This window comes from Miniopterus schreibersii (genome assembly GCF_964146895.1).
Source record: "Miniopterus schreibersii genome assembly, chromosome: 16".
NCBI lineage: Eukaryota > Metazoa > Chordata > Mammalia > Chiroptera > Miniopteridae > Miniopterus > Miniopterus schreibersii.
Window position 1 is genome coordinate 3536538 of NC_138116.1, and position 22131 is coordinate 3558668.

Below are 22131 nucleotides of genomic sequence, written 5' to 3' on the forward strand. Positions count from 1 at the left end.
GATGGAGGAGGGTAGACCCATGCAGGAAGGGCCCAGGCACCCTTATCAAATGGCTGGTTGGTTTCACCAGGGGAAGGAGAAGCCTGGAGAGATTTTTAAGGAAGGGGTTTTACTCTGACATGAGCTTTACATCCAACTGGAGTCACTTCCTCCCTACTGGGGTGCCAGGAGGTCCCTCAGACCCCTCATTCCATCCTGCCAGCTGACCCATCTGTCTGTCCAACGGCCCAAGGACCCACCACACACAACAGATGACAGGCAAAGAAACTGAGGCTCAAGGGGTGAAGTCACCAACCACACAGATGGTTGGCAGATGTAACCATGGTCCTCATTCCCAGCCAGTGCCCTCTACAGTGTGCAAACCTGGGAGGCCTCAGTTTCCTCATCTGCAGAATGGGAACAGCACCCACCTATGCGACATTCCGAGGATGAGGCAAACCCTGGTATGACACCTGAGTGCCAGGTGCCTTCAAAGCATTGTACACCCATGGCTCTGCTGTGTCAGGCCCAGATCCCAGGTTCCAGCCTTCCTGACCAACAGCCCGAGGGAAGCTCAGGGTGGGGCCAGTGTGGGTGGGACCATCTAGGTTCCCAAATCTTCCAGGATGTAGCCTCACCCTCCAATCCCAACCCTTCAGCCAGAGCCTAGATGAGACTAATCCCTACAACTCCCCACCCCAGACCCTCCCCTTCCTCCTCTCTATTCCCAACAAGTGGAACTTCAGACCCTCAGCTCCTTGCCTCCCACCAGGCTATAAAAGTCAGAAGGCAAAGGTCTTATCTGAGATTCCCACAGCCCCATGCCTGGGCTGTGCCTACAGTAAGTGTTCCATTCTTGGAAATGAATGGAAGGAGGAAGGAATTCCAGGAGCCTCTCCTCCCCCTTCCCGACCAGGCCTAGGGGGTGGGGGGCAGGTGTAGGGACCACCAGTTGTGGGCATGGGGGGACAATTCCTCTACCCCAGCCACACTTCAGCCCCACCCTGCTAAACAGTGGAACTTGGGACGGGGGTTCACCCTTCCTTGCTGAGCCTGTTTTTCCAGTTTCCACGGAAATTGGCCACCATTTCAGGGTGTGAGATCCTGGCGTCACCAGGAGCAGTGGAGGCACACGGGGGTCCCCGAGGATCCCCCAGCCAGTGCTGAGGTTCTGAGGCTGGCACCCAGCAACCATGGGCTGCTCCCTTGAGAGCGACAATGACAGGTCCCCAAGGGCCCTGAGATCACCCAGCCCCAACACCTGCACCCCATTTCCCCGAGACTCAAAAGCCCTGCCCACAGCTTCCTTCTGCTAGTGGGAGGAGGCGCTCCTTTAGGGAAGCCCCGACCTCAGACACAGTGGCCTCACAGCAGGGCTGAGGGCAGCAACGCCTCCCACGGGTCAAGAAAATCAGAGGAAGACAAGACCAGGGCATACTGGGACCCGCCCCCCTCAAGAGCCCTGCGAGCTCTAGTGCCCTGGGAGGCTGCCTTTGAAAACAGCAGCTGAAGTTCCTAGCCCACTGTGTCCAGCACTGAAATGATCTAAGTCCACGTGTCCTTGTAATAAGCCCATGCTGACCCTAGGCACCGGGTCACCCAGCTTTATGTGGTGAAGCCATACCCAGATCTCTGTCCATCACCACCTCCTGAAGGGGTCCCCGGGTGAGCCTCTTCCTGCAACCCACCTTCTGGGGCAGAGGGAAGCTTAGGTATGGAGGCCAATGGCCTAGATCAAAGCAGAGGTGAGAGAGGCTAATTACCCCGAAACAGCTGCAGATTGCTAGGTGGCCACAGAGCCAATAAACCAGGCTGTGCTCTTGTTTACAGCTCTGGCCTTCTCAGGCACCAGTCCCCTTAGGGAAGCCCCACAGAACTTCTGGGACCCTCCTTGTGATCTCAGGTGACATGCCACGCTGGCTTTGGGGGCCTTGGAGCAGATGGGGGGTTGGAGTAGTCAAATGCCAACCCTGGCACGTTCCCCCAGGTGCCTCTCCCCACTCACCCAGGTCTGGAGCCTACCAAGAAGGAATCTTGTGTTCTGCCTACAAGAAAAGTTGCATTTGCCTCTAGGGGCAATTCCAGGAGGGTGGAAACAGCCATGGCCTGTGGCCGCTACCCCAAGGGACCTGGTATCACAGGGACATTATTACACCCTGCAGAGTTCACCGTCCTTTCATCTTTTCTGTCCCTAAGCCCCCTCAACAACCCTGTGAGGAGGTAGACAAGGCAGACTGTTTTATCCCATCCCACAGGTGGGGAAACTGAGGCTGGAAGAAGCAGAGTGACTTGTAGAGGTCACACAGCTGGTGAGAGACTTGGGACAAGGAGTCCCGACTTCTGGGCATCCCACTGCCCTTTCCAGGGAAAGCCCTCTAATCAAACCCCATTTCCAAAGTCAGACTCCCATGAGGCACTGCAGGCAGCGCCAAGTGCCTTAATCCAGGAAAAGGCAACCTGGGTGTCCTCAGTCCCAGCCTGTGGGGAGGCTGGTAACGCCGTCCTCACCGTGAACACCTGCTCGTGGCTCCCTCGGTCCTGCTCCCTTACCTTGTTAAACTGGAAGAGGTCCCGCTTGAGCCTCTCCCGAGCAGGGTCGTGTCCCGACCTTAGGAACCGCCTCATCTTGCTTAGTGTGCAACCCCCTGAAGAGAGAGGAGAAGCAGTTGAGCACCAGGCTAAGGCAAACACACAGCCCAGGCCCAAAGCCGGGCCTGGCACTCAGCCCAGCCCAGGCCACCTTGGGCCTCTCTCCCCAAGCCCAGCAGGTGGCCGTCCCTGGGCCAGATCGGCTCCACCATCCTCGGCTTCCCCGAGCTCCATCTGTGCAGTGGCTCCTTTGGGAACCGTCCCTCCATACCTGGAGGCCCGGGACTGGTTAATGTTCTAACGCCTGCTCCTGGCCACCTGTGGCCTTATAAAACTAGTAGAGAAGCTGGGGGAGGAAGCCATTTATCCAGGCTTTATAGGAACAGGAGGCCCAGAGGCCCTGAGGTTAATTAGCTTAATTGTTAACCTGTTTTCTGAAAAACCATAAAACTCCAGCTAAACAGAAAGGGAAACTTCACAAGCTTCTCTCCAGAGCAGCTGGGAGGTGGGAATGCAAAGGCGGACCAGCTGGGCTCCCAGACCAGAACCTGGGGGGGCAGGGAGAGGCCCGGCAGCAACCTCCCAGGGAGCCAGGGCACCTGGGCCACTCTGCCTTTTAACTTCAGGGACGGTTTCGGCGTCCTCAGCCGAGGCTGCTCCCATCAGCCACTGCCGCCAGGAACTGGGCGGGGAGCAGGCAGAGCATGCAGTCAGGGGTGCTGGCCCATCCCACCCAACGAGGCTGCTGGGGGCCACAGACCTGGCCCCGGGCTTCCCGACCTGACGGGGTGCACTCAGAAAGGCCCCCTTTCCCACGGGCCTGAGTGAAGGCTAATCGGGAGAAGAAACCTCCCAATGAGAAACCAGCCGGAACACTGTCCGCCCACTGGAGACGCCTTCCCAATCCGAGGGGAAACTATTTCTGGATCGTCTTGGGGGGAAGGGAGAAGGATCATCTGTGCTCCAGCTTCCGGCTTCTAGGAGCGGCCGCCCATTGACCACAGGACACCAAGGTCTGTCCTTGGAAACACAGGAGCCCAGCCCACCCCAGGGACACTATAAAGGAAAGGCAGCAGGGCGGGTCCCTGCCCTGGAGGAGCTCCCTCTCGGGTAGGGGAAGCTGTGTCCGTCCTACAGGAGAAAGTGTCTAAGCTGAGACCTGAAGGATGTCATGAAGTTTTCAGCTTCTTGGGAAGTAAAAAAATCAATCAACTTTGCATATGAAAGGACCCCGTATGGTCAAAGACTGGGGGCTCCCTCTGAGGCCTGACCCTGCTGGGAGAGGTCACCCCACTCGGCAGAGACACACATCTGGGCATTCCAAATGCCACCCCAACTGGGAACAGGCAGAGACCAGCCCTCAGAGCACCATCACCTTCTGGGGACACCAAAAAGGACACCACTTGCGGAGGGGTGGACATGAGAGGTTTGTGCCTTCACATTTTGGGGAAGCCACAGCAGAGTGGGGAGCCCCACTTCCCCTTGGGGACAGCAGGTAGTCGGGAAACTCCTAAGTGCCCACCTGACCCGAGGCCCTGAAGGGGGTTCAGGGAACAAACATGGAAAAGTTGAGACTCCTGGAACTGGGAGTGAAAACAGACTCCTGGCCACAGGGCCTGCAGTGACAGACATCAGCCTCCAAACAGCTGAGCTGTGGCCTCGAATTCCAGCTGTGGGGGAGGGTCCAGCAGCGGGGGAGGGTGCTCAAGCTCATAAATCGGCCACTCCAGGTCCTGGGGGTGCTCACTCTGCCCTCCCAGGCCTAGATCAGTGAGTCAGAAGTCAGAGGAAGCTGGGAGTGGGGGCGGAGGGGGGGTGGTCTGCAGACTAGAGGAAGAGGCTGACCTGTTGTGCAGAGCCCAGGCAGGCCACAGGGTGGGGACAAGAGGGCACAGGGCCATCTGGGTCAAGGACCCAGAGGCTCAATGGTGACCTGGCATAGTCCCAGGTGGAGGAGGTGCAGGTAGGAGGGAGGACAGGATGTGGAGATGGGTGGGAGGTGGCCCCACAAAGGAGGGCAGGGTGGGCACTACATCCATCCAAATGCCCCCCAGGGCCTACCAGGCACTACACCAGACCCTTTGCATGTTATTTTTATTACTTTTTAAACATTTTGCTCAAGTAATCTCTGCTCACTGTTGAAAAAGTAAACAATCTCAGGGAGGAAAATCCTCCCTAAACCCCACCAGCCCAGGACAGTAAGGCGGCATGTTGGTACCTCTCCTTGGCGCTCTGCGCCGTGGACCGAGCTCACCTAACTGAGCCCGGACTCGTATGTTCCTTCACCGCCCACCGGCCTCCCTGGGAGGTGAGTGGAATATCCCCACTTGGCAGGCAAGGAAAAGACCACAGAGGCTGGGCCGCTCGTCCAAGGCACTGGAGAAACCAGCAGAACTTGGACTTGACCCCAGGTCTGGCGAACTCCCAAATCTCAGGGCTCCGGGAGGCAGCAAAGGATGGATATGACAGGACAGGATGCCTAATTACATCCCTGCAGTTAAAGGGCATGGACACGTGCGCACAGTCATGCCCACATGCCTTCAGCTTGGAGCAAACCAAGCTGTTTGGGAGCTGGGACCTGGCTGCTCCTTCTGGGGTGCTGGCGAGGTCTGGCTGGGCAGGGCTGGGGGGCCTTGTGTGGACCTGCCGCTCACTGCGCAGGGGACTAGGATCCCATTGGCATAAGTGATGGGGCTGGGACCGACGTGGGGCAGCCACAGCATCTTTTCCTCACTCTAGTCAATCCTTCAGTGCAACTCCCAATATAGAAATAATTGCCCAGGTCAAGGCATGAGAAACTGCCACCACTTCTTGAAGTGTGACAGGTCTGGGACTGGCTGGACCCACCTCTAGGCAGACTCTCAGCTCCCCAAACAAGCAGGTTCTCCACAGAGAAGCTTCAGGAATCAGGGCCTGGAGATTCCTGGTGTGCTTCAAATCCTACCTACTCAGTCCACTCCTGGGGAAGGGGGTGGGGCATAAGGGAAAGAGTCCAGGGCTTGGCACCAAGAGCCAGGGCTCGACCACTACAGCTCATCTCCTCCACGCTGGGTGGCCTCCCAGGGCAGCTAGCTCCTGGAGGCCTGGTGCAAGCTCATCTGTAGGGACGCGCACTCTCTCCTGCACAGGTCTGCTGGTAGGAGTGGAGCAATGACAAATGTCAAGTGCCTGGAACAGCACTTGGCACCGAGCAGACACTGTTCTAGGGCTGGGGATCCAACAACTGTTCTAGGACTGGGGATCCAACAGTGCCAGACAAGATCCCTTATGTCATCAAGCTCACAGCCTCGCAGGGGAGAGTGTGATGACTCACAAGTACGCAAATTAGTCAGCGGGATGGTTTCAGATAGAGATCGGCCGCAAGAGAATAAGGGAAGATGCTACGATAGAGTGACCACGGCTTTGCGGTCAGGACTCAGCGGCCATTCCTGTACCTGGGCCCGGGCATTCGCCGTGCCTTTTGCCTGGGGTGCCTCCCTCCCTCGTCTCTCCTCAAATGTCTCTCCCCCGACATTCTCTCTCCTACCTCCCAGCTCTGCTTTCCTCCTCAGCACCAGTCACCAAGGCCTAGTTTCCTTACTGACCCCGTTTAGGACCCGTGCAACCCTCCACAGGACACGCTTTCTCATCTCTACCCAGGGACGTTGGCCCCCTCACTGCAGCACCCTGCGTGCACCCTGGATGGATGCACGGAGGAGGCACTACCTCCACCCAGACTTGAATAATAGGAAGTGGTCAGCTGCGGTGAGACTGAGGGGCAGGGCGCGGCAGGCGGGCGGAGTAAGCGAGCAGCTCCGGGGGCCTGAAGACAGGGCGGGGGCTGAGGCAGGCACCGAGGAGGCGAGGCGGGTCGGAAGGGGGCCCTAGTGGGCCACGGGAACCCGGCGCCAGTCCTGGGCAGGGGCCTGATGTGATCTGCTCTCCCTCTCCCACACCACATCCCTGCGGCTTGGCCTGTGTCGGCCAGCCCGTCTACTCGGCCCCGACCCGGGCCCCATTCACTGTGGTCTCCACGCTTCGGTCTGAAATAGCTCCTTGTCCCTCAAGTGGCACATCAAAAATCGCCTTCCGAAATGCGCTCGCCGTCTGACCACTCTCGCCCTCAGCACCTGACCGTACCTTCTGCTAAAACCCCCATGGACGGCGGCACCCATTCAGCTCTGAGAATGTTCTCCGGGATCTGGCTGGGCTGGTCCGTAAGCTACTGGAAAAAATCAGAAGCAACCTAAGTGGCCAACAACAGGGGGCAGGGCAAGGTGCTCAGGGCCACGAGGGCTGACAGTCACTAAAGACACAGAAGCCTCTGTGCAATGTGGCCAGGAGTCCAGCAGACCCTGATTAAAATATTCACATCAGTAGACAAGCCACTGGAAGGGTCATGGGTCAGCTTTTTTCTTTTTCTGGTTTATCTGCCTCCCAGGCAGGGTAGGTAAGAGGATGAAAGGGAGAAAGGGTGAAGCCCAGGCAGTGGTCAGGTGTGAGGGGGCCCCCAGCTCACAGCAGGTACTCAGTCCTGTGGGTGCGAGCACTCCTGCTCTCTCGGGGGCTGGGTTCCTCTCCGGCCTCCTTAACCTGGACAGGGGAGAGGAGACCCCTGTGGACACCAAATGGGCACAGAGGGAAGGAGTATACAGGCAAGTGGAACCATGCGTGTGACCTTGGGCTCCAGGGTCCTGAGGTAAAATGATGTTACTACTTCATAGACTCTGAGCAGCTGGGGCTGTCACGAGCTTCCACGGGAGACCTGGGAGGGGTCCGGCAAGCCCACAGATGCTGGCCACTTAAGTGCTGTTTTTACCGCAAGGGGTGTGGGAGAGGAGATGAGTTCAGGGGTCCCACAAGCTGAGGAGACCCCAAGGCCGATGCCAAAGGGTCTGAGGCAAAGTCACTGGGCATGTAAGGAGCTCCGAGGGTCCTGGCTTCCTGCACAACCGATGCCAACTGGCTAGAGCACGACCCCTGAGAGTGGGCTTCCTAAGAAGAAAACCTTTCTATCCCTAAACTTCTAGGGACCGCCCAAGCTTGGTCTCTGTTCCTGCCCATGTGCCCTGTGTCCCTGACTGACCAAACCCTGAGTTCCTCCCTGCTCTGTTCCTTGGGGGGGGGGGGGGCGCTCAGGGTTTTGGGCCAGGCCACCCGAGGCTTGCTGACCTGTGGCTGATCCTCTCATTTTCTACATGGTCTGAGCCTCGTGTGTGGAACTAGCCTGAGAGTTCCCCTTGGGCAGCTGACCTGGCGATTTCCTTCCCTGGTCACTGCCCCAGTCATCCAACATTGCTGCTGGGCTCCCTGCAGCCCGATGCCCACTGCAGAAAAAAATAGGAGAGCTGTCTTCTTGGCAATAGGCTAGCAAGTTCACACCCCGTCTTCCCTTCCTCCACCCTGTGCCCAGACCCTGCATCTCAGGAGTTCAGTAAAGAGACTAGAAGAGGCAAAGAAGGAATAACTGCATGGCGGCGGGCTTGTCGTGGGTCCCCTACTAGAAGCAGATTTCATTGTGCCCCAGGAAGGAAGAAGTGGGTTCCCAGACCAGACTGCTTGTCCCTCACTGGCATTGTTTGGGGTGCCTGGGCTAACAGGTCCCTATGAGACCGAGGCTTGGCCAAGCTAAGCCAGCCCGTCTGTCCTGGAGGCGTAGGATGGGCCAGAACCCCAGAAGTCCCCTCAATATCCTGGGCAGTTCCACTAATCTGTTGGGAGAGGTGACACCCAGCAGTAGGACTCTGGACAGCTTGGGACCAAGGGAGAGAAGGCTCTTGGAGCCACACTCAGTACCCGCCTGTGTTCGTGATCTCCAGAAGCAGGCTGAGTCCCAAGCTCTCCTCTCCCTCTGCTCATGTGCCCCATAGCCTGCTGCAGCCGCCACCAAGTAGCTGCCCTTCCTTCCCCAACATCCTGTGTGCCGCCTCTGTGGCTTTGGCCTCCAGTCTGCGGCAGGGGTGAGTATGCCCCTGCGCCTCCTACCAAGGGGAGAGGTGGGGCAGGGCTCTATCGACTGGGGCAGCTGCTGACCCCTCAGGCCTCTGTCCATGCCAGCTCAGATGCCCACAGCTGCTCTGCAAGCACCCATGTTGCCCCGGGAAACCCAATCTCTCAGAGGCACCAGGCAGGCCCCTAGCCAGCAGCTTAGCAACCAAACCTCAGCTGAAAAGGCACCTCGTGGAGGTGGGACTCAGAGAACACAGACAGAGAGGGGGCGGGAACGGAGAACTGTCGCTGCTGTTGTTAGGCAATAAAAGGGACTGAGAGTCAACTATGGCCAGTTGCTACTTGAAGCACTTTACATGTGTCATCTCATGTAATTCTTACAATTACTTACGAAATGACAATTCCAAGAGCTATCGAGTCCAAGCAGTTAGTAAGAGTCCAAGTCCCTGAACTCCAATGTGACTGCCAAGCCCTCTGCTCAGTCCAGGCCTCTCTCCCGGGACAAAGGGACTGGCCAGCAGCTGTGGGTGGGACCACCTGGGTCAGCGGCCACAGCCTGACCTGGCCCTCTCTGGCGGGATCCAGCTCAGCTGCCACCCATCCTCTCTACTACCCATCCTAAGGAGACACAGGCCAGTCTCACAACCCAAGAAGGGCCCTCTTGCCGCACTTGAGGCTCCTCCTGCAGGGTTTCCCTCCCCAGCCAGGCTGTGAGGATGGGGTGGGAAGTCAGAATGCAGGAGTCCACCCCCCATCACCATGCTCGGGGCCTCAGCTCCCTTCTGCAATCCGACATCAGACTCTCCAGGGAAGTGATGGATTGGAAGTGGCCACACACAAGGAAAAGCAAAGCCAATCTGGGAGAAGGTGGACAACGTGCCTGGGGGGGGCAGGCAGGCTGCCTGGTTCACCTTAGCCAGCCCCATTCCACAGCCTCCTACTTGCCTCAGAAACTGAGCTGTTGTCCTGAGAAGCTTCTAGATGTCAGCTCCAGGGGGAAGGGGCTGTGCCTGTTCTGTCCATGGTTGTATTCCTGACTTTGAAAGACACTTGTATTTTATTTAAAGAACTCCCTCACCCCTGCAAGTCTGTGCTCAAATGTGACCTTGTCAAGGTCCACCCTGACCACCATTTAGGTTGCAAGCAAAACGCTATCACTACCACAAGCAAAGTCCTGTCCCTTGCTTTACTAGCTACTCTGCAGCTCACAGCGCCTTTTAATATATTATTTATTACTTACACGATTTTCTGTCCCTAGAGCTCCCCACCTTTTAGCATGCGGATCCTGAGATGAGAGATATTTGCTTTCTGTAAGGATCATGTCCCGTCTCTAAATCACACTGTACACACAGAGGCACTAGTACATATTTGATGGATGAATGAACAGCTAGGGCTGAATGGTGACCAACTAGGCAAAGGTCTCCAGTGGAGAACCACTATCTCCAAAGAATACTGTGCTGGGGCACCATAGGGTCCCTCAGGGAACTTCCCCACCCTGTTCTCAAGTCTCTAGCCAAGACTAGGGCCATGAAGACATCATGCCTGAAATCCTGCTGGGGCTATTTTGTGGGCCCTGCCTCAGTCCGAGGCTCCAGGACACCCAGCTCCATGGTGAGGAGAATCCAACAACAGCATTATTTAGAAGAGTCAAACAGTCCTGTACCCAGAGGTCCCTTTTATCAAACCCTGGTAACACAGGTGTTTCAAGAGAAGGCGCCAGTCACTGCTGAATTCCTGAAGGGTAGAGTCAGGTCCCTAGCAGCTTCCCTGTCTCCACGCCCAGAGGAGCCTCTCCTAGCTCAAGAATTCACTGTCGTTCCTGGGAAGGGGAAGGAATGAAGTGGCTCTTCAAAGGACCAGTTTCTTCTGAGAGGCAGGGCAGGGAGGGAAGGTCACCTCAAAGGGAGCTGGGCAAAGCTCCATGGTACAGGGCACAGGGAAGGAGGTCTCCTGAGGCACCCTGGGGAGCCTCAATCCCAGATCCCTGACAGTGATATTGCCTGAGTGAGACAGGAAGGCCCCTCCAAGCTGATTACTCACGATAAGTGAGTCCTGGAGGCCAGTGGTACTCGGAGCAGCCAGCCCAAGAGTAGGGACCACCGGCCTCTCCACCCCAACTCAGGTGTTTCAGCAGCTGCTCTGAAACATATGGATAAACCAGGAGGGCTGAGCAACCTAGGAAATCCCACAATGCTCCTGGACTCTTGCCCTGGATGCTTAATGTCTCCAATGGGGTAGACAGGGGATCACAGACTGACGGCAGAGGCTCCGAACTTTCCAGCTCCATGCACCACTTTCTCCTAGGGAGAGGGTCCTGGGGCCAGGAACTCAGTCCCTAAATAAGGTTGAAAGAAAGCACTATAGAGTTCTCAGAAAATCTCCTTAATGACAACAGAGCAGCACGGGAATGCGCTCCCCTCCCCCCTCCCTGCAACAGGGTGCAGAAGGTCTACAGCCAATCCCTCCCGAGTAGAAAGCAGAGCCGATCAGATTTTACAACCCTGCACCCCACACACACCCTAGGATAGGCCCCCAGCTGGGCTCTGGCCATTGGGCCTCTCCTGGTTCCCCCAAGGAGGAGAATTACCAAGGACCACTGGAATACAAAGTGAGGTTAGGAGAGGCCACTGCCCTCTACCTCTGCCTCCCAACACCCGTCCTCATTTTAAAAGTTCTGACCTCCAGAGGTTCTCGAAAATCATGACCCCTTGGCTAGAAATTTGGATGGAGAAGCCAGATTCCCTTACAATCCACCAGGCAAATCCAAAAGGCCCGGGCATCTACCCAAAGGCCCACAAGTAACCACAGTTTTTATGCTTCATGGGGATGTTAAGAAACACCCTCAGCTGGCCCCAGCTACGTTCCAGGTCACACATGTTTGTGACATTTTTTCATCCGCTCATCATCTGTCAAACAAGGCTCAGCTGAGGTTGGGCATGGTTAACTGACCGAGACAGGGTCATGCAGCAAGGCATCGGCTAGGCATGATACCTGAGTCTAGAAAGACACTGAAACACTTAATGGACACTGTGTTTGAGGAAAGACTGTGAGGCAAGAGGGATAAATTTTTCCCTCTTACACTTTCTAAAATGTTTCATCTACCCCACTATGGGCTATTACCTTTTTACTTCTTAAGCCAATAGGGGTCATCTGGAATTACCGGCTTTTTTTTTTTTTTTTTAATGCAACTGTGTATTAAGAAGTTACTAAGTGCTACATGACTAAGTTATAAAAATTGTATTAATCTGCCACGAAAGGGGACGCTTCATTGCCTCCATGATTACAGTAGGGATGCATAATTATCCAGACCCGGGAAACACTCTCTAGTGGCTCCCATAGAGACTGGCCCAGTCTAACTTCCAAGAAGAGGAGCCAGCCCTGGTCGGAGCCCCCAGAGCCAGGATTGAGTCCTCCTGTCTGCTGTGAGCACTGTGGGCAGAGCACTTAATGAAACCAAATGCGGCTTCCCTGTCCATAAAATAAAGACCATCTCCCAGGACCCTTCTCATACTTCAGTTCATACAGACCCCCACGATCTTCCCCCAAATCCACTTCTGACCTTGGCTCCCCCAGAGCTGGGCCACAGCTCTTCTAGCTGCTGCTCTGTATTTCCCACCTGGGGTTTTCAGTCTCCCAGACACACCCATTCCCTCCCAGCTCTTCCCACCCCACCCCCTTCAGAATCCCCTCTGCAGCCTAGCGCCATAAACTCTGCAGGGGGTCCCCAGAGCCCAGGGAAAGACTCCCTGCATCTGGCAAGTGGATCCCCACGGGAAGGGGCCTGAGTCTAAGCCCCGCCCACCTCACCCAAAGCCACCTGAGCCAGGTGAAAACCTCAGGGGGGCACACCACGGCTCTCCTGTTACAGTCACTTCTCCCCACAGCCAAAGCTACAAAGTGTCTGCCGACCAAGAGCAGCAAACTTTGCACACTTTCTTTGGCAAGACAGACTTTCTCACTGCTCGACAGGTCCTACGTTCCGCAGCGCAGCCCCACCCCTGTCGTCGTGGAAAACAGGCTAGGTCTCCGTACTGTCCCCTAAAGGTGCCCAAAGCCAGCAGGCAGGGAAAGGCCCAGAGACCTAAGTCCCTCCCGCGGGCTTCCTGCGTCCGGGGATTAGCAGGCACAAAGGGCCGGTGGGGAGAGGGCCCAGATGGCAGCGCCGGGGCTACTCCGCCGCCGTCGCTCGCAAAGCGAGGACCACGGTTGAACGCGCGTCGCCGGCCTCCCGGGCCAGACGCCTCGCACGTGGGACCGAGGCCCGGGGACTCCGTCTCCGCTCGCGGTGACCCTCGCACTCAGCCGGGCGGGGCACCTGCTTCCCCGCTCCCCAAAGCCAACACTATTGTGCAAACCCGAAACCCAAATTCGGTAATCGCGGGCGCATCAGGGAGAGAAAAGTTCCCAGTGGCACTTTCTACAGGTGTCTTTCTCCCGGACGGGCGGAGCGCCGGGATCCGGGGCGAGGCGGGCGGACCTGGGCGCAGCCCTCCCCGCCCCGCCCGGGAAGCCCGGGGTCCTGGCCTCTCCTCCCTGGCCTCTCCGTCCCGACCGGCGGGCGCCCCGAGGGGGCGGGCCGGCCAAGGTGGGCCCGGGCCCGCGCCTCACCTGGAACTCCGGGCCGGCCCCCGCCCGAGGCCTCCGCGTCTCAGCGCCCCGCCGGCTGCGCTCGCTCCGCCGCGGGCCCGCGGGCTGCTGGGCGGCAGGCTCCTTCCTGCTCACCTCCGGCGCGGCGGGCGGGGGCGGAGCCGCCGCTATTTACATAAAGGGCGAGCCGGCCGGGCGCGCTGAGCCCCGAGCGCGGGACCCCGCCCCCCTCAGCCTCGCGCCGACGGGGCGGGGGCGCCTCGAGGGCGACCTCTGGGGCGGGGACTGCGCTCAAGCCAATACGCGGCCCGGGGCCGAGCGAAGGCGGGGCCTCGCCGGTGTGAATATGCACGAGGCGCGGCCGCCCCGCCCCGGCCTTACCTGCGCGCACCTTGCGGCCGGACGCTTTGCCGCGCCCAGTGTCCCGCCGCCTCTTCTAGGAAGAAATAGTTCCCGGGACGCGCGGCGGCCCAGGGCCACCTCCCAGGCCCGACTGCTGAGGCGCTGTCCCTCCCACGACCCGTCCCGGAGCGCCGAGGGAGGGGCATAGTCGGCCGGCCCCTCCTGAGAGCGCCCAGCCCAACCAGAGTGTGACCAATGGACACAGGGCCAGGTTTCGGGACCCGGGAGCGAGGTGGCGTGAGGACGGGGGCGTCGCCGCGAGGCACCTCCCCTCGGGGCGGGCTCCAAGCCTGGACTCCCCTCCTCCGAGTCCCAGCTTTGGCTGGCAGGCGCCCGAGGCCCCGAGGGACAGCAACAGTGACCGGAGTTTTTAGCACAACGAAGGAGGGAGTCGGAGCGAGGAGAGGCGGGAGCGGAAGGGGCGCGGGGACCAGGCCCGTGGCCTGGGGCGTGTATGGCACAACTCGAAGTGACTGGGGTTCAAACACCGATGTGGCGCCTCTCGGCCAGCCTTCCACCGGGACCCAGCAGCGTTCAGGGAAGGGCCGATGGAGCGCCGCCTCCCTCCGAGGACTACCCTTCGGAAAGACAAGCTGACTAGAGGTCAGTGACTTCTCAACCCCGCTGGCGCAGATCCTGATAAAGGTGCGGGGTCGAGAGCTTCTCTTAGCTCCCACAACAGAGAAAGCAGCGCTCTCTGTAGATGGGCAAAGCAGAGGCAAGGGCCTGGGGGCCAGTGCCATGGACAGTGGGATGGGGGTGGGGTCCAAGCACCCATTCCGGGGCTGGGTGGCTTGTCCAGTATATCCAGCCAGAGGAAAAGGGATCTATTTTTTAATGGCTATGGCTTTTGGCTTTATCGCATGAAGCAGGCACCCTTTCATTTAAAGGCACAGAGTCCTCTCTTCCGTCCCACCTCTCTGGGTCTAGAATACAGTGCTGAGTTCCAAGGGGATAGCTGTAAGGCAGCAGTCTCAGTCCTGGGGCTTGGAAGCGCTGCAGAAGCTAGGTAGGGGGGCTCAGCGTGGCTCTTCTGCAAGCATCAGACACCCAGGGCCAAGACCCAGACTAGCCCCTGCAGCTACAGGGTTAGGAGGCAGCTCAGATGGTCCCTGAGTGTAGACAGTCCAGGTCCCCCCCCCCCCCCAAGCAGGCCCCAGGCCCTGCCAGAGCTGGTCAGTGTCCCAGATCCTTGGGCAGTGTGAAGTCCCTGAAGCTGTAGAAGGAGATGTCTCCGTGATCCACCACGGCAAAGATCAGAGGAACATCCTGGCTCTGGTAGGACAACCGCTTGAGGGTGCAGAGGTCTGGGACTGGCTCATCAAATCTGCAGGGATAAAGGTAGACTGAGACCTGGACATAGCCTAACCACAGGCTTTGAGACCCCAGCCCTCTGTGGCACCCAGGGAAGGGAGACTAAGACAGGAGTTGGGAGTGCAGGAAGTCTGGCCCCTGGGCTCTCCTCTCTGCAAACGGCATGGCTCTGATAAGTTCAAGAGAGACCCTGAGGTTGGGTAAGGGGACTAAGAAGAGTGAGATCCTCACTGAGGTCAGGACTAAAATGGTATATGAGACACTACCTGAAAATGCCAAGAATGAGGGCTGAGGACTGGGAAGCTTGGGTTCCCATAGCACAAACTGGCTGTGTGGCCTCACGTCAGTCACATAATCTCTCTGGACCTTTCAGGGACTGGCAAACTGGTCAGGGGTGTGAAGAGGAGGTCTACTTGGTTTACAAGATAACTGGCAGCAGCCAGGGGGCAGTGCTTGCTGGTCTCGTACCCACTGATGCACATCCGGGCATAGGGCTGGCCAGGATTATTCTTTCGGAATGTGGCCACAGCGTCAGCCTGGTAAACATCAAAGCTGATCTCCAAGCCCCCAGACTTCTCCAGCAGCCTGAGAACAGAGTAAGAAACTTTAGGGACTCTCCTGCTCCACCTTTTCTTTGCACACCACCTTTCCTCTCCCTGTTTCAGGAAGCAGCCTGTCCAGGGGAACTGGGGTCCTGCTGTGAGGTACCACTTGAGGGGTAGGGGGAGGCTCAGCTGCTTATCTCAAGGTGGGTAAATCCACCTTGTCTCTCACTTCTCCCTCTCCCCTAGACACATGAATAGCAGCCACGATAGGGGTCCCTGGAATGATTCCCTCAGCTCATACCCAACTTTAGGAGTCACATCCCAGCTGCCAATTCCTGCTGGCAACCAAAGTACTGTGTAGACAGGCACTACCTGGAAACTCACCGAGCACCTCCATCAACAAGGTGTGTTGTCTGCAGCACAGAGATATGTTGAAGGACTGCGGCTATAAGGATAGTGAAAATAAGTCATTGGGGAGGGCAGTCAGTCATCTACAGACTCCCCTGACATTTCTCAATCTGCTGTCTAGTTTAAGATTCCCAGATTTACCTGATTTTCAAAAGTCTAGGTATGTCCATGTTGTTTATCTGAAATATAACTGATTAGGCAACACTAATCTAGTTACTTATAATCTACCATGTTCCTATAAGGCCTGTAAGTAGTTCTGAATCCGTTAATACCATTCTTGCCCTAATACAGTGATTTTCAACCTTTTTCATCTCATGGCATAAATTGCTAAAATTCTGTGGCACACCAAAAAATGTATTTTTTTGATCTGAAAAAAAAATAAGGTGTAATTTTGATTCATTCACACCAGACAGTTATGTTGTGTTGGCTGTTACTTGACATTCTAAGGTAAAAAAGATTAGTGCCCCTGACTAAATAGTCAGGTAGTGCATGTTTTAAAAATTCTTGCCCTGGCTGGGTAGCTCAGTTGGTTAGAGTGTTGTCCCAATACACCAAGATTGCAGGTTCGGTCCCCAGTCAGGGCACATACAAGAATCCACCAACAATGCATAAATAGGTGGAACAACAAATTGATGTTTCTCTCTCTCTAAAATCAATAAATAAAAATTTTATTTTTATTTTTTTAAATGTCTCTTTATTGACTTCAGAGAGGAAGGGAGAGGGGGGGAGAGAGAGAGAGAGAGAGAGAGAGAGAAACATCAGTGATGAGTCATCATTGATCGGCTGCCTCCTGCATGCCCCTGACTGGGGATCGAGCCCGCAACCCGGCATGTGCCCTGACCAGGAACAGAACCACGATCTCCTGAATCCTCGGTCGATGCTCAAACACTGAGCCAGGCGTGGCCAGGCAATAAATAAAAATTTTTTAAAAATAAAAATTCTTGCGGCACACCGGTTGAAAATCACTGCCCTATTAGTTCCCTGTTGACACTGCAGGGCATACAGTAAACCTTCCTTTTATTTGGCCAACATATCACTTCCTTGTTCCCTCTAACAGATTTGGGAGAACAGGGTCACAGCGAATTGGTGGCAGAGCCATCCACATGCATTTTGTGTATGATGTAAAGGACGTGGTCGTAGTTTTCATTTCTTTTCTCCTCTGGCACTGACTCACTGCCTCTAAACCTTCCCACATGGGTCCTTTTGCTGCTTCCCAGAACAGGCTGTCCCTGAGGGTTTCCACTTCACAGGACAGCTCTCCTCCCTCGTCTTTCGTAAGCCTCAATCAGTCATGGTCAATTGTACCCTGTTCAAAGTCTTGTGATTCCTTACCTGCCAGTGACCTATGGGGCTAAAGCCGGGTGAGGGGGTACCTGGGGAGTCTGCCTGGCCGGGACGCAGCAAGGGGGTGACAGGCTGGTCCCACAGGTGCTGGGGGCGGTTCTGGGTCCTCTGCAGGTGCCTTCTCTGCAGCAGCTGCTTGTACTCCTGCCAGCTGGAGCAACGCTGCACCTCGGGATCTGCGTTTACATCCTCCCTCAAGTGCTGGGCTTCTGCCTGTTGCTCCCGTTCCCGTCTGGAGAGCTTCTCCTTCCGCTGGTTCAGCTTCTGGCACCAGGACTCGGCGTCTGTCTCCCGCCCTGTGACATTGGCTGGGAGCAGCTCTGGGGCTGGGGCAAGCAGGAGGGTGTGGCGGCTATCTGAAGCCATGTTGGGGAAGGAGATCTGCTCAAAGTTCCAGCGTGGCTTACAAGCCCCCTTGACCCCATTCTCTACTTTGCCACCTTCCAGGCTGCATCCCACTACCTCCCTGGCCAGGCCAGGGCAGGGCTCCAGGGACCCCAGAAGCTGGAAGGGGCTTGACTCCTGGGGTTTCTCTGGGCACCGGCTGTTCTGGTTGCAGGGAGGTGGGAGAGAGGAAGGCAGGCTCTCGGGTGTCCCATCCACTCCCTGTAGGGGGTTGTCCAGGGCCTTGGTCTTCTTATTAGTGGACCTGAGGGATGTGGGGAGGAAACACAGCGCATCTGCTCCTGGTTGCTGAGGTGCACAAGTCCTATGTGTGCCCAATGCCTCCCTGAGCCTATGTGGGAGCTGCCCAAGCCCAGCTCTTAAACCTACCGGTGCATTCTCCAAGGCCCCAAACACCAACACTCTCCACAGCTCTGCCCACCCCACCCCAGCTCCCTGGGTGGTGGCATGTGGGGAGCATCACCGAGAGCTCGAGCTCCTCCTCTTCCTCTTGCCGTTCCGATCCTCCAAGTGCTGGGCACTGCTGTCCAAGTTCAGCTGCCTCTCATAAGGGGACAGGACGGAGCTGTGGGGTGAGAATGAAGTGAGCAACAGATCCACCATCTCAGCCTGGTGCTCCCAGGGGAGCCTGTGAGTGACAGGCCCAGCAGACAAGTCAATGGGCCAGGGTCAGAGCCATGCCCAAGGGCTACGGCCCAGGCAGACCTGCCCACAGGGTACATAGGGGTGGCCACAGGGGCCTGCCCATGCATCTCTGGATCTCACCAATGGCATCTTTGAACAGAGGCTCCCTGGAACCAGGGCTCCTGAAGAGCTAGCAATAAATGATTAATCACTGGTGAGAAAAATCAAGGACCAGAGAATACAGAAAATAAAAATGAAAATAAAACCCATGGATAACACTGTAACATTTTTGTTTCTTATAAATACCATACAGACTGCTTATCTCCGTATTTGGTTTTTTCTAACCAAAATGACATACTGCTATGTAATATTTTTGTTTCAGTCAATAATATATTATGGACATGGCTCCTTATTTCTATAGCATTCTTCCCGGCCATGATTTCTTTTTTATGGCCCTAAGGTTGCACTGCCCAATATGGTAAACCACTAGAAATAAGTAACTAAGTTATATTTAAATCCATTAACATTAAATAAAATTTAAAAATCAGTTGCACACCCTAGCCAGTTTGGCTCGGCTCAGTGGTTAGAGCATTGGCCTGTGGACTGAATGGTACTGGGTTCAATTCCAGCCAAGGGCATGTACCTCGGTTGCAGGCTCGATCCCCAGCCTGGGTCAGGAGGCAACCAATTGATGTGTCTCTCTCACATCAATGTTTCTCTCTCTCTCCCCCCCTTCCATTCTCTCTGAAAAGCAATGGAAAAAATATTCTCAGGTGAGGATTAAAAAAAAATAAAAACTCAGTTGCACAAGCCACAGATACTGGACAGTATAAACAACATTTTCATCATCACAGAAAGTTCTAGTGTGCAGTGCTGCTCTAAAGGATAAACTAATTCGTATGACCATGCCCTCTGTTGGACTCACAGATGTTTCCAAGTTCACTGATTTTGCAAGGTGATGGTGTTTTGTATAAGGTCCCCACTAAATGTAAGTTGTGTAGGGCAGTGATTTTGCTCTCTGCTGGTCCTCAGCAATGGGCACAATGCCTGGCACCTGGTAAGTAGTCAACAAATACTGTTGAATGCGTGGATGAATGAGCATTCTCACAGGTGATCATCTGCAGACATCTGTGACTGTTCCCTTAGGATATATTCCAATTCCAGAAGTTAAAGCTCTATTCTAGAGCTTTTGCGACGTACTGAGAAACTACAAAGCCTATACCAGTTTCCACTCTAAGTCTGGAGCTCTCTGTGGCTCTCCCCAATGCTGGATTACTAAGGTGATGACCTTCAGAGGCACCAAACGAAAGAACATCTAACCTAGCAAAAGGAATGCTAAATTCTATTCAACTGCTAATCCCTCACTTGCTCCTTCATTCATGCCTGCACTCAACAAATCTGCTTGTACACCTAAGTGCCAGGCCCTGTCCTGGTACTGCATCTCCATGCTCACAGTGAACTGTAGGTAATCAATCATTATCTGAAGTGAACGGGCTAAAGATGGGGCTCAATTTGACAACCCAGGATAAGCTGAAATGACCCAGATTGTCCCAACATGCCTCTCAATCGGGCATTTCCAGCAAAGGCTCCCAGCCCATGTCCAGGTAACTGCAGCTCCAGCCAAGGACTCCAGGTAAGCAAAGGCCACTTTTTGCTTTGGGGTTAGTCATTCCAGGTCCCAGGACTAGAACAAACGGGAGGGAAATGGGATAGGGATTTACCTTGGTTGGAATCGTCGAACCACATAGCCCAGTCTCTTCAGATGGCTGAAGACCTCAAAAGAAGAAAAAAAGAGTAAAGGTTATATGTCCACTTGTGAAAATACCACATAGTTTCTCCAGACAGAAGCCATACCCCACCCCCCTCCCCTGCCCACTCCCAGACTCTAAACCCCAGAACTGGTTGGACCACACTCCATTATAAACACCCTCCCCAAACTAAGGTCTCAGTATGAATTCCTGTCTCTTGCTTACCTTACACGGCACAACTGACATATAGCAGTTTCTTGATTTAAATGCACATCTCAAGAAGCTGAAAGCCAATGGGCCAGGCAAAGAACTACACCCTAAAATATTTGACACTAAAGCTGACAAAGTGAAGTTCCTGACTACAATGTGGACAAGATGGTGGCAGAAGGTGGGGGACACCCCACTCCATCCCTCCAGGCAGGGGTGGGGTGGGAGTGGTCTTTGGTAAAGACCCACGTTTACCCTCCTGTCCCCATATCCCTATGGGGAGATATATGCAGGAATGTCTCCCACCTTGCTTGATCTCTCATCCTTCAATATAGCTGACCACTTCCCTGAAAGACCTCTTGGCTTCTGTGATGCCGCCTCTCCTGGTGTTTCTCCTGCGTTGCTAGACTCTTCAGTCTCTGTTTCTGGTGTCTCATCTCCTGACCTCCTCATATTGGAGTATCCTAGGTCTCAGATGCAGCCGTGCACTCTGGCCACACACCCATACAGCCCACTGGTTTTAAATACCACCCATGTGCTCCTGAAGGCCACACTTATGTCTCTAGCCTTGTGGCCCTCTCCCGTGTTGTTTTGTTCCTAGCACTCAGTTCTGTGAAGTCAATCCTTCTCTTGCTTGCTGATTTATCATTCATTGCCACCACTAGGAATGTAAGCACCATGATAGCAGAGCTCTTGCCTGTCTTGTAGCCCTAGCATATGGCTCTGTGGCTAGCACCTTCTATAGACTTGTAAATACTGACTTGGACAGGAGTGGCTCCTCTCCTGGGAGAGGGTGGCAGATACCTGGTACTGCAGGAAACTCACGGTGTCCTCAGTCAGCAGCAGCTGGTAGGCCTCCTGGATAGACAGCGGCAGGTCTTGGTGGAAGAGTTGGATGGAGCCCTAGAAGTGGGGCCAACAGTTCAACTTGTAAGCCCTCACTGCAGGGGCACAGCCACTGGGGCAACTTTCTGACTTTAATATCTGTGCCCCTCCCACCCAGCCCCCGCAAGCGTCACAGCAAGGATACTGTCAACCAGGAAGGGGGGAGCAGCACCAACACCAATATGAACGGGAATCCTGCAAGGCATTCTTGTCTTCTGCTCTACAAGTCAGGTTACAAGCTCCCTGAATACTCAGTTGTGTGTAGTTTTTCTCCAAAAAAAACCACACAAAAAACACATGCTCTTCCGGTTCCTGGGTCCCAACCCCCTTCCCCACCCTCCTGGGGCCCCACTCACACACTCCAGCAAATACAACGCCTCCTCGGGGTGAAGCCGCTGCCGGCCCTGCTCTGAGAAGCCCATGGTCTGCCAGAATTTACCCTGTGTGGGACCCCAGAGCAAACGTCTCCAAGAAGCCCGGAGGGGAGAGAAGGCGGCTCCCCTGCCCCCCGAGCCCCGCCGCTCACCGCAGGAGACTTCAACTCCACGAACCCCTCTTCCGGTCTCCACTCGGCGGCCACCAAGCTGCCCCTGGCCAACAGTGGGTTGGGGTCCGTCTCAGTCCACGGGATAAGTCTACCCGGCCCGTCCGCGCGGCTGGTCGCGGCCCCGCCCCGGCCCCCGGCCCCCGGCCCCCGCCCCGGCCCGGCCCGGCCTCCTCACAGGCGCTCCACGCGCTCCTCCGCCAGCAGCTGCCAGAGCTCCACGCGGCACAGGCGCAGCCGCTCGGCCTGCGCGGCCGAGCCGTCGGGGAGGAAGTCCTTGGGGCCATGCGAGCGCTGGGGCAGCTTCTGGGGCCGCGAGCGGGCGGCGACGAGTTCCCGGGCACTGGGGCAGGAGGAGACGCGGGGTCAGAGCCACGCACGCGGGGACGCCCCGCCCAGTCCTGAACCCCGGTCCCCGTCCCCCCCGCGCCCCCCGCCACGGGCCCCGTGACTCCTCCAGGCCGGGCCGCGCCGCACCTGAGCACGCGCCCCGCCGGAACCTCCACAGTTGCGGGCTCCGGTTCGGGATCCATCGGGCCGCCGCCTGCGCCTGCGCGCGCACCGCCCATGCCCCGCCCACCGCCGGGGCGCCGCGTGGCCCTAGCGCCGGCCGGTCGGACCT

The 22131-nt window shown here is 56.2% G+C and overlaps 3 protein-coding genes across 8 annotated transcripts in view; all 3 read right to left on the bottom strand.

Annotated features, from left to right (window-relative positions):
• LLGL2 (LLGL scribble cell polarity complex component 2) overlaps positions 1 to 13688 on the bottom strand; it is a 30393-nt gene extending 16705 nt beyond the window's left edge. For 2 of the 6 annotated variants that reach the window (XR_013997347.1, XM_081115558.1), the window contains exons 1-2: positions 13105 to 13227; positions 2530 to 2624 (exon numbers count right to left, since the gene is read on the bottom strand). Coding sequence is in view for 5 of the 6 variants with exons in the window: in XM_081115558.1 (XP_080971684.1) it covers positions 2530 to 2604 (75 nt within the window). In the remaining variant the exon portion in view is untranslated. Of the gene's footprint in view, positions 1 to 2529; positions 2625 to 13104; positions 13235 to 13464 lie in introns of those variants that run through there. The other 4 variants (XM_081115556.1, XM_081115554.1, XM_081115557.1 and 1 more) reach the window with 3 other exon arrangements.
• A 615-nt stretch (positions 13689 to 14303) lies between these two features.
• On the bottom strand, positions 14304 to 22078 carry TSEN54 (tRNA splicing endonuclease subunit 54; the record flags this gene model as incomplete). Its single annotated transcript, XM_081161057.1, has 11 exons — positions 14304 to 14812; positions 15268 to 15384; positions 15729 to 15789; positions 17126 to 17745; positions 17965 to 18066; positions 19847 to 19899; positions 20885 to 20983; positions 21322 to 21405; positions 21492 to 21555; positions 21688 to 21852; positions 21987 to 22078. The coding sequence occupies 11 exons, from the start codon at positions 22076 to 22078 to the stop codon at positions 14662 to 14664; spliced, it is 1608 nt and encodes a 535-aa protein (XP_081017183.1). The 3' UTR covers positions 14304 to 14661.
• Positions 21763 to 22131, bottom strand: part of TMEM94 (transmembrane protein 94) — a 45658-nt gene continuing 45289 nt past the window's right edge. Inside the window, exon 32 of the transcript XR_014000476.1 lies at positions 21763 to 21852. The gene's annotated coding sequence lies outside the window, so the exon portion shown is untranslated. The remainder of the gene's footprint in view (positions 21853 to 22131) is intronic.